The sequence below is a fragment of the Lepidochelys kempii genome, chromosome 3, assembly GCF_965140265.1.
Source record: "Lepidochelys kempii isolate rLepKem1 chromosome 3, rLepKem1.hap2, whole genome shotgun sequence".
In the NCBI taxonomy this organism is placed as follows: domain Eukaryota; kingdom Metazoa; phylum Chordata; order Testudines; family Cheloniidae; genus Lepidochelys; species Lepidochelys kempii.
This window is the reverse complement of record NC_133258.1, coordinates 159345499-159357696: the sequence shown is the minus strand read 5'-3', so window position 1 is coordinate 159357696 and position 12198 is coordinate 159345499. Positions and strand designations below refer to the sequence as shown.

Genomic DNA, 12198 nt, shown 5'->3' with positions numbered 1-12198 from the left:
ACCATACAGAAACTGAGAGCACTGGGTGTAGCCTTCTTCCATTTCTTCACATTTGTCTGCAGCCGTCTGCATGTCACTGTAGGTCATAGCAAACACAGCAGCACCTGATTCCACTAGGAATTTGCACACCTGGACGTTGTTGCAAGATGCTGCGCAGTGTAAAGGGGTCCTACAAATTGGGGAGAGGAAGAGTGATTGTTAGGTTCAAGACATCTTTTCAGTGTCTTATTGGGTATGTCTACACTGCATCTGGAAGCGAGCCACGCACCCGGGCAGACAGACTTGTGCTAGCAGGGCTCACACTAGGGTACTAAAAGTAGCTGTAGAGCTGCAGTGGTTCAGGCTGGAACCTGGGCTCTGAAGCCTGCGGGGAAAGGAGCTTCAGAGCCCGAGTCACAGTGTCGAAGCAATGTCTTCACAGCAGCTTATAGTGCACTAGAGTTGGTGTACTTGGGTTAGGAGGCTCGCTCCCAGATGCGGTGTAGATATACCCATTGATTTCTTGGGGCAGACTGCTTTTATGCATGATATAGCAATAGATGTTGCATCGGTAAAGACCCCACATGTGAAACAATGAATTTCTAGAGCCAACAGTAGCTGTATTTCCCAGATTACATCAAGTTGCCTCCAAGTGGATGCAGCACAACTACCAGTATCTGGCTACCAACAGGAAAGTGTAATCATGCTAGTTTTCTGCTCTGTCAAATTACAAGAATGTTCATTAAGACAGGTAAAGCCACCTCAAGAATCCTACTGAATTCATGTCTCAAGGACACAGACAACTACAAAATCCTGCCTTCCATTGGTCCTAATTATTTTATTGTGTGTGTTTAGATTTATTATCCTGGGTTCTAGGCACTTTTGATATAATTAGAAGTACAACAAACAATGGTAAAGCCAGCAGCCGTCACATTGGCCTTTATTAGCAAGAAATTCTTCTCCCCTAAAAAAAAAAAAGTCTTCAGTGTCTGATACAAGAAAGATCCCCCCTCCCCCAACCAGTCACTCAAGTAGAGGACTGACAAGTCTGCAAGGCTAATACACTCACTGTCCTATGCCAGGGTGAGCAAAATGTAGGTTTTCACTTTTGTAGGGGACATTTGGAATTGGGCAAACAAGCTCCTCCTCATACAATTAGCTGCCTCAGCTAAAAGATTTAAAGAATTATAGAATCATAGGACTGGAAGGGACCTTGAGAGGTCATCTAGTCCAGTCCCTTGCACTCATGGCAGACCATTCCTGACAAGAGTTTGTCTAACTTGCTCTTAAAAATCTCCAGTGATGGAGATTCCACAACCTCCCGAGGCAATTTATTCCAGTGCTTAACCACTCTGACAGTTAGGAATTTTTTCCTAATGTCCAATCTAAACCTCCCTTGCTGCAATTTAAGCCCATTGCTTCTTGTCCTATCCTCAGACGTTAAGAAAAACAATTTTTCTTCCTCCTTGTAACAACTTTTACATACTTAAACTATCATGTCCCCTCTCAGTCTTCTCTTTTCCAGACTAAACAAACCCAATAGGTCATGTTTTCTAGACCTTTAATCATTTTTGTTGCTCTTCTCTGGACTCTCCAATTTGTCCACATCTTTCCTGAAATGTGGCACCCAGAACTGGATACAATACTCCAGTTGAGGCCTAATCAGGACAGAGTAGAGCGGAAGGATTACTTCTCGTTTTTTGCTTATAATGCTCCTGCTAATACATCCAGAATCACTTTTTTTTGCAACAGCGTTATACGGTTGACTCATATTTAGCTTGTGATCCACTGACTCCCAGATCCCTTTCTACAGTACTCCTTCCTACGCAGTCATTTCCCATTTTGTATGTGTGCAACTGATTGTTCCTTTCTAAATGGAGGACTTTGCATTTGTCCTTATTGAATTTCATCCTATTTACTATAGACCATTTCTCAAGTTTGTCCAGATCATTTTGAATTTAATCCTATCCTCCCAGCTTGGTATAGTCCACAAACTTTATAAGCGTACTCTCTATACCATTATCTAAATCATTGATGAAGATATTGAACAGACCTGGACCCAGAACTGATCCCTGCAGGACACCCCTCGTTATGCCTTCCTAGCATGACTGTGAACCACTGATAACTACTCTCTGGGAACAGTTTTCGAACCAGTTTTGCAGCCACCTTATAGTAGCTCCATCTAGGTTGCATTTCCCTAGTTTGTTTATGAGAAGGTCATGCAAGACAGTATCGAAAACTTTAGTAAAGTCAAGATAGCTTGCAATGTTCACTTGAAAAAACACAGATTCTCCTTGAGAGTTGTTTCCACCCCAGCAGGATTCAAATATTAATTTTCAAACAAAATAAAACCCAAACAAGAACAAGTTTTCTACACCAAGTATAGCATTACTATAGCTACTGACTATAAGCCAGAAGCATTATAGTCAGGGTCTTTTTGAGCCACGTCCTCTTCAACCTCAGGATTTTCTGTCCTCCAAACTTCTCCATTGTGGGTTACGCCCTTCTTCCTCCTCTGTCCCACTCAAGGTGGTGGCCAAACTGAGTGAGGAAAACTGATCTAGCAGAGGTTCAGAAGCTTACGCTGCAGGGCTTCATCAACAGGCCATATTTTCACCCTGTCTATATCCTTACTTGACACCTCACCAACCAGGTTCTCCAGCAGGAAAAGCATCACTAATTAGCTCTGTAATATTCCAGCACTTTGTTTACACTGGAGTTAATAATTCTCACGCTCCATTCTCTTTCAATAAGACCACCTTGTGCTGCAACAGTTGAAATCCCACCTGTCCAGAACTCAGAGCTTCATGGAGGGAATGCTTCCAGCTCCAGTTTGCTGTACAAAAAGTAGGGTGCCAAGTTCGAGAGTCACACTCCCATAAGATTAATTCAGGGCAGCCCAAAAGGAGCTGTTCTTTGGCAATGGGTTTTCACACTAATACCACTTAAAGGAAACTGAAGACTGTCCTTACCATCCATCACTATCTGCAGCATTAACATTCACACCAAACTGTACCAGAAACTTTACAATCTCTGTGTGACCAGCACACACGGCATTGTGAAGTGCTGTAATTCCTTCATCATTGGGCAGGCTGGGATCTTCAACCTACAGGGCACAGAAAAAGAAGCCATTCACATTCAAATGCTTTTGTCTACAACACTATTGTCCAGATGGAACCATATATAAAAATGGACAGACTGTCATCTTGTTTTGAAAGATTACTTAAGAGCGAAGTTTCTGTGATGGATATGGGCAACAAGCAGCAACTAAATCAGTGGTTCTCAAACTTTTGTATTGGTGACCCCTTTCACACAGCAAGCCTATGAGTGCGACAGCTGTTATAAATTAAAAACACTTTTTATATTTAACACTATTATAAATGCTGGAGGCGAAGCAGGATTTGGGGTGGAGGTTGACAGCTAGCAACCCCCCAAGTAGTAACCTTGTGACCCCCTGAGGGGTCATGACACCCAGTTTGAGAACCCCTGAACTAAATGAATACAAACCCCCATGAAGTCTCACATGTACACTTAACTGAAATTCACTGTAACAGTCAAACACTGAAAATGGTTTACAGGGAATACTTGCAGTGTCCAGATAATTACAGAATTGATCAGAGCTAAATGTTAGAGGGATGGCATGGCAACTTTTTGGATTTGGGAGTCAGGATTCTTGAGTATTTCACATTGAAACGTAAGCAAGGTAAGTTAGTGATTTGTATTTGTGTGTTATCAAGTCATTTGATATATTATAGATTACATATTGTCAGAAGAGGTCAAGACATACTATGGACAACATGGCAAAATTATTCCCTAAAAAGACTTAACATTGAATATCCAGAACATACACTATGGATATGCTGCCAACTGAACTGACCCATAAGTGGGACCATCTCTTATAGACCTGATGCCATCTTCTCAACATTTAATGTCAAAGTTTCTCTAAATTACAAACTGAGACATGTACAGATAAACTTCAATTTTAATCACATCTCTTATAATATTTTTACCTCATAAATGATTCTCTGCACAAGGTCAAATTCTCCCTCCAAAGATGAATCTAAAAGCAATGCAAGGGGGTTGAATTTCACTCTCATTCCATGGGCAATCCTGTCGGAGCCAGTTTTACGTAAATTCGTCCTCTTCCCCTGGGGGGCGGGGGGAGGGGGGGAAAAATACAGGTTTTAGGAATTCTTGCCTAGGTGGAACAAGAATACAAAACTGATACACTGAGAACAATGGTAGAAACTTATTATGAAATCTAGACTTATGATGTTCTAAACCACTACTCTTCCTGCATAGCACTGCAGAGATAGCTAGATACATAATGGGAGATTTTTGCCAGCCTCTGAGGGCTCAGATAAGGGCCACTGCTGGAGAGGAGACTGATGGTCCAGTCTAATACAGCAATTCCCATGGTCCTAACACGGCAAAATCATTAAACTAGAAGCCAACTAAAAATACTAACAAGATAAAATATTATTGAATGAGTGCATTTTTGTATTCACAGCATTTTATCATCAATCTGTCAAAAGCTACACAGTAACTAGAAGGATGAAAAATTAGGATTCCATAAGACATTTTTAACACGCTGGTGTAAATTACAGTCCTTCTGGATTTCAACAAATTATTAAAAACTCGTTAGTAGGAACAGGGATTACAGAAGCAAGTCATCTGGCTACATTAAAGAAAATTTTAAAGGGATCCTGTAGAACCATATTTAGATCTAAGTTAACACTTTTACAGCTGTGTTGGAAACAATTTTGACTTTACAAACACTTATTTTAAAGCCCAACACACTATTGTTGAGAATGAGTATTTGTTAAAAACAGCGATATCCCCAGCTGCCCGTGCAGCAGCAGCAAACATTATTCATAGGGCTATGCAAATTCCTGCTGACATATGTCAGGAAAAAAGATGTCAACAGAAGTGAGTCATATTGGCTTCTGCTCATTTAAATAAACAGGAACAAAAACAAAACAAAAAACATTCTGCAGATGAAGAGACCAATCTATGATCTGTAAGTGGATTGACACTACTTTGAGATTTCCAGAAAAATAAATTACAAAAAGCCAGGATTTTTCAACAAAAACAAAAAAAACCAAACACACCAAACCAAACCAGCCTGTCAAGAAATGGGCTCAACTTCTTGACTCATTTCTTCACATCAGTCTAGAATCAGTATTGCAAAGAGAAAAGTTTCCAAAATACATTCAAAATGGCCTCAAAGGTGATCAACTGAATTGAGTTCTTGGGATATGGGAAATCCCAATTGTTCAAGTTCTTTACATCTGCAAGTTTTCTGCTAAGGGCTTTTTTTGGGGGGTGGCGGAGGGAGGGGGAAGGTAACTGGTACTCCATGCGACATCAGAAGACAAAGTGAACTGGATTGAAAGCTATTAGCTCCTCTGCTTTCCAGTTGACTTTGTGGAATCCCACTTTTGTACACCAACCTATTGCGTGCGGAACCGAAAACATTTAACATTTCTGTTCTAAACCAGTGGTTGTGAGGCATGTTTTGTCGTCTCAAAACGGGTTTTCTTACTGTTTATTTTAGTAGCTCGTAAGTGGCACCATTAACCCATATGGACTCCATATGGACTACACTGATAGATGCTAATTAGTTGGAATTGTAGAGAATCATAAAAACAACTAAACTTCAGTAAAATGGATGCAAATATCTTGTGCTAATTTTAGAATGAAAGTTAACTATAGCCTTTAGCACCACAAGTTGTTTAGATAGTACACTTCCAATATACAACATGATCCTGTACTAAGCATATTAGGCTCCACCAAGTATCAATAATAACGTGAATGAAGATTTCAAGAAGCATTTACCATCTCAAAACCACAATTTTATTACCTCTAAAATGGAATTAGCTTTTGCATGAAATGGAGATTTATGCTGAGAACGCCGTTTTCACAAACACAAAAAGGAACTCTAGGATTGTTCTGTGTTGAGTAGTATTTGAAATTTTTAACCAGAGTAAATACTTTTAGAAAAAAACAGGATATCAATACAGCTAGACTGGACACTGACAGAGAGGGACTTATAGCCTGCTAAGGTGACTATTCTCCCACATGCTGGTAGGAAATCTCTACAGCCTACTACACAGTGCAATGCACAGCTTCTATTGGTGAAGCCTAAAACGACCCATGAAGTAATCAAATCTTAGGTTAACTAGAGGGGCTGGTACTTACAGGAGGTAAGGAAAACTGTCCAGTGACTTCAGGGGGTCGCATACTGAAGGAGTCCTCTCCCAATCCTTCTGGTTCTCCTGATGGGTAAGGAGGTGGTGGGTATGGAGGATATTCCTCCATGTAAACTTCCAGTGGTTCTGATGACTCTAGACTTGGTTCCTCCATTTCAGATTGCACGAGTGCATCACTGTCTGATGTTACCTCAGGCACGCTATCTAGGCCTGCTGAAGGCAGAGGCACTTCATTCTGATCTGTGCTTGTGTTTTCTGCTTCCTCGGTGATGGCTGGTTCAGGTGTGGAAGGAACCACTTCTTTCTCAGATTCTGTGCTTAGATAAGGGTTCTGGATTTCCGTTGGGCTTTCAGGACTGGCAGACGTGGAGGTTTGTTTAGATGGATATGATGGGGTTGAGATAGTCTCCATGGCAGCCAGAGTGGTTCTCTGATACAAAAGCTTCTGAATATTAGGCCCATTCGGACCTTCTGGCTCAGTAATAGAGCTACGCTTCTTCAGTGGCCTTGGTGCATTAGACAGCTTCTTCCTTAGAGCCTCCAAATCGGCATCACTCTGATTTCGGTAAGGGTTGGATAAGAAAGGCAACAGTTTGGTTGGGCTGAGTGGGCGAGGAATTCGTTCAGTTTCAGGATTCTCATGGGCAGAAGCTATTGTCTCCATTTCGGGCTCCGGACTGCCTTGGCTATTTGAGTAGACGTTCTCCGTCTGCTGTGACGGATTTTGTGCACCGGTTCCAGTAATCACAGGCTTGCCGTACACTGATGAGCAATTCAGAAAGAGAAAACTAAGTATTTGACCAACAAAAAGAACAATCTACTATAGTGAGAAGGTAGAATAATCGTATCCTTTTGAATCTGCTAGAAACCAGCCTTATCCTACAGATATTAAAATAACACCTCCCCAAAGTTGGAAGAAAGGTATTGTTTTAGAGACCAGGGTAAGAGGACAGATACAGGTAACCATATTTTACACAAGCATCTTGCGGGGGGGGGGGGGGGGAGGAGTTGACAATGTACACTTCACTACTGTTCTCTCTACTACAAACACTGACCTTTAGTAGCTAACAATTTATAGCTTCCATATCACTCTTGATTCCCTAAGAAAGAGATATACACATTACAGTTCCCATGGAATTTTACAAAGGAAAGTGAAAGATATCCACATCCTTACTGCTTGGGAAGTGGGGGCCTCTGGTCTGTGCCCTTGTCAAGGCGCTCTGCACTGCCTGCTGAAAATTCTTCCCAGGGGTCTGCTGCTGCGTGTACATGCTGTATATTGAACTAGCAGCCACGGTCTGTGGCTTTCGAAATGATGGAAGTGGGGTTTCTTTGGATGGCTGAGGGGTGAAAGGTCTCACAGCTGCTGCAGGTGGGCTCTCTTGTTTGGATGAGGAAAGAATTTGGTCCTGGCTAGTGGCAGGACCACTGGGAGGCACAGAGATTCGTTGTTGGATTTGCTGGGAATTATGGGGTGGCTGCTGGGCTGCTGACTTCTGTTTGTTCCCCACTGTTACAATAGCCAAAGGCAGCTTCTGTGGATTTCCATCAGGCTTAGTATCAGAAGGTAGCTGACTGGCTTGACCAAAATAAGGCAAGTTTATCTGTTTTGGTTTAGTGGGAACAGGCGGTGGTACTTTTGTCACATTTTTGTTGGCAATCTGCAAGACAAAAAAATATAGCTGAATTAATGAAAGTCTAATCTGGCACTGTTTTAAAAAGGGTGTTCTAACAGATCTGGTGGGAAAGACACTGTGTAGACAGCACAATAGCTACAGATGTGATTATTTCTGCAGTGCTATTTATGGTCTCTATTGTTATTCATAAGAATGCACGAAATACCAAGATTTGAATTATAATCACAGCTGTTGTACACAATCCCTGAATTGGCCACAGAAAGTCTAAATATCTGGCAGTTGAAAGGGTCTGTTAAAGTGATCAAATTATGGAGGAATCACAGTAGTTCTGTAAGGCTAGCAGGATATTTACTACAATGATACATACATACATTTATTCTAACTTCTGTATCCTCTCTATTTTCACATGTAGCACCTGAATTTTTAGTCACAGATTACTGAATCCTGTTGTGATTTATTTAAGATCTAAGGGATGCTACCAAATTGTGTAAACAGATACTCAAACCTAAACAGTTTGTTTTAAAGCATAGGTTCTGTATAGCATCTTAGCAAGGAAATATTGATTGCATGCAAGCAAATGTGAATAGCACAACTACTTGCTCATGATAAATACTCAGAGTAGGTAGAGGGTGTTGATTTTGAGAGCTACCTACTCACATTATGACAGGTTTCAGAGTAACAGCCGTGTTAGTCTGTATTCGCAAAAAGAAAAGGAGGACTTGTGGCACCTTAGAGACTAACCAATTTATTAGAGCATAAGCTTTCGTGAGCTACAGCTCACTTCTTCAGATGCATATCGTGGAAACTGCAGCAGGCTTTATATATACACAGAGAATATGAAACAATACCTATTCCCACCCCACTGTCCTGCTGGTAATAGCTTATCTAAAGTGATTTCCAGCACAAATCCAGGTTTTCTCACCCTCCACCCCCCCACACAAATTCACTCTCCTGCTGGTGATAGCCCATCCAAAGTGATAACTCTTTACACAATGTGCATGACAATTAAGCTGGGCTATTTCCTGCATAAATCCAGGTTCTCACATCCCCCCCACCCCCATACACACACAAACTCACTCTCCTGCTGGTAATAGCTCATCCAAACTGACCACTCTTCAAGTTAAAATCCAAGTTAAACCAGAACATCTGGGGGGGGGGGGGGGGTAGGAAAAAACAAGAGGAAACAGGCTACCTTGCATAATGACTTAGCCACTCCAAGTCTCTATTTAAGCCTAAATTAATAGTATCCAATTTGCAAATGAATTCCAATTCAGCAGTTTCTCGCTGGAGTCTGGATTTGAAGTTTTTTTGTTTTAAGATAGCGACCTTCATGTCTGTGATCGCGTGACCAGAGAGATTGAAGTGTTCTCCGACTGGTTTATGAATGTTATAATTCTTGACATCTGATTTGTGTCCATTTATTCTTTTACGTAGAGACTGTCCAGTTTGACCAATGTACATGGCAGAGGGGCATTGCTGGCACATGATGGCATATATCACATTGGTGGATGTGCAGGTGAACGAGCCTCTGATAGTGTGGCTGATGTTATTAGGCCCTGTGATGGTGTCCCCTGAATAGATATGTGGGCACAGTTGGCAACGGGCTTTGTTGCAAGGATAAGTTCCTGGGTTAGTGGTTCTGTTGTGTGGTATGTGGTTGTTGGTGAGTATTTGCTTCAGGTTGCGGGGCTGTCTGTAGGCAAGGACTGGCCTGTCTCCCAAGATTTGTGAGAGTGTTGACCCAACACTCTCACAAATCTTGGGAGACAGGCCAGTCCTTGCCTACAGACAGCCCCGCAACCTGAAGCAAATACTCACCAACAACCACATACCACACAACAGAACCACTAACCCAGGAACTTATCCTTGCAACAAAGCCCGTTGCCAACTGTGCCCACATATCTATTCAGGGGACACCATCACAGGGCCTAATAACATCAGCCACACTATCAGAGGCTCGTTCACCTGCACATCCACCAATGTGATATATGCCATCATGTGCCAGCAATGCCCCTCTGCCATGTACATTGGTCAAACTGGACAGTCTCTACGTAAAAGAATAAATGGACACAAATCAGATGTCAAGAATTATAACATTCATAAACCAGTCGGAGAACACTTCAATCTCTCTGGTCACGCGATCACAGACATGAAGGTCGCTATCTTAAAACAAAAAAACTTCAAATCCAGACTCCAGCGAGAAACTGCTGAATTGGAATTCATTTGCAAATTGGATACTATTAATTTAGGCTTAAATAGAGACTTGGAGTGGCTAAGTCATTATGCAAGGTAGCCTGTTTCCTCTTGTTTTTTCCTACCCCCCCCCCCCCCCAGATGTTCTGGTTTAACTTGGATTTTAACTTGAAGAGTGGTCAGTTTGGATGAGCTATTACCAGCAGGAGAGTGAGTTTGTGTGTGTATGGGGGTGGGGGGGATGTGAGAACCTGGATTTATGCAGGAAATAGCCCAGCTTAATTGTCATGCACATTGTGTAAAGAGTTATCACTTTGGATGGGCTATCACCAGCAGGAGAGTGAATTTGTGTGGGGGGGTGGAGGGTGAGAAAACCTGGATTTGTGCTGGAAATCACTTTAGATAAGCTATTACCAGCAGGACAGTGGGGTGGGAATAGGTATTGTTTCATATTCTCTGTGTATATATAAAGCCTGCTGCAGTTTCCACGATATGCATCTGAAGAAGTGAGCTGTAGCTCACGAAAGCTTATGCTCTAATAAATTGGTTAGTCTCTAAGGTGCCACAAGTCCTCCTTTTCTTTCTACTCACATTAGAACCCTACAATTCCCCTCTAGTATTCCCTGAAAAGAACGGGGGCCCTTTCACAATTTTTTTATGGCAGTGTTTGTGAAGCTGTGCGGCAATCATTAATGGAAGGGTTTCCTGGAATGCAGGAAAATGAGATAAGTGCAAAACTAGAAGAGGACTATGCATTTTCTGCATACCTGAGCATCTCGCAGGAGGTCTTCACTGCTCTGGTTTTTTCTCAGCGAGCCCAATGCTGGCCCTCCAGTGGACTGATCCACAGAATCAAACATTGAGAAAGGACGCACTTTCTCCTTCTTCTCTCGCAGGAGAGTCTCTCCATCACCAGCTGAAGGAGAGGAAAGGAAGAATTAAGGCAAATATCTGGAATCCATTTGCATCAATAAGAGGCCCATTTTACTCTTCTGTCACTGTATGGACTTGTATAGGGAAGCTTTTATATAATCCTACCCCACACCCCCAAGCCATACTCTAAAGACCCCAAGAAAAGTTGTACATAAGATGCAAACCAAACCAGACCAGGTCTGTGGGCAATATTCTCTACTGTAACACCACCATACAAAATTAGGGGCTTTAAAAAACAAAAAACCAACCACCAGTAGATTGTTAGTGGTTTTTGCAGGTTACTGTAGCAAACCTACTGTCTTCAATTCTATTACTAAAGTGAATTATAGGCATCAACTCATAAATGTTAACTGGTTTCTCACCAGTGTATAGATTAGCAAATATGAATAAAACGTAAATTTTGTACAAGACAAATAAGAACTTACCTTGCCCTTCATTAGTCACATTTCCTTTTGCTGAAGAAGAGACTGGTCCTTGGCTAATGAAATTGTCTGCATTTGAATTACACCATTCAGGGACAGATGGTGGAGGTTTTGAACCTGGGATTGTAGGGCCTAGTGTGTAAACAGAGGAAAGAAAAACAGTTTTAACTAAAACCATTTTCATTTATTGACCATTGTTCATTAGCCTCTTCATTAAATGAGATTCCTCCAGCATATAATTTAAGATAAATATCACTCTAGATTCCTCAGGCTTTTTAAGAATCCATTGCAAGGCTTGGACACATTTTGCCTTTAATTACAACATAAAAAGTTAACCCAACTTTTATATTTCCCACAGCAGTGAAGCTCACTAATGTCGGTATTTGTCTGCATTTTGGGATTGTAACTTTTTTAGGCAAAATCCCCTAGACTGGTGTTTTCACTGGCATGCTCCTGGTTGGTATGCAACTTTTCTTAGCTAATAAAATATAGTCTGTAAAACAAGAAACTGGGGTGGCGGGGGAGGAGGGAAGGAAGAGGGATTTAATGCAAACTACAGAAAAATATGATGCATTAAAGTAGTAGTAAATCCAGCTAGTGACATCCAAAACAACAGAAAAATAATCTGTATATTCAGTGTGCAAACAGACACTGAATTAGAGAGGGATGCTCTTTAAATTCACTAGAGCAGATATAAAGTCTACTTCAAAAACAATTAAGCTGATGCACAGATCTTGTTCTTAGTTTCAATATTGTAGAAGTAAACAGTTTCACTATGTATTTGCAAGATAACACCCTTCTAATAATATTTGAACTGGATTT

At 41.4% G+C, this 12198-nt stretch overlaps 1 protein-coding gene across 4 annotated transcripts in view; it reads right to left on the bottom strand.

Annotated features, from left to right (window-relative positions):
- TP53BP2 (tumor protein p53 binding protein 2) overlaps positions 1–12198 on the bottom strand; it is a 77083-nt gene that overhangs the window by 22465 nt on the left and 42420 nt on the right. For 3 of the 4 annotated variants that reach the window (XM_073338762.1, XM_073338763.1, XM_073338765.1), the window contains exons 10-16: positions 11380–11508; positions 10789–10937; positions 7366–7852; positions 6181–6953; positions 3990–4127; positions 2952–3085; positions 3–169 (exon numbers count right to left, since the gene is read on the bottom strand). In XM_073338762.1, the coding sequence (XP_073194863.1) occupies positions 3–169; positions 2952–3085; positions 3990–4127; positions 6181–6953; positions 7366–7852; positions 10789–10937; positions 11380–11508 (1977 nt within the window). The remainder of the gene's footprint in view (positions 1–2; positions 170–2951; positions 3086–3989; positions 4128–6180; positions 6954–7365; positions 7853–10788; positions 10938–11379; positions 11509–12198) is intronic. The other variant, XM_073338766.1, reaches the window with a different exon arrangement.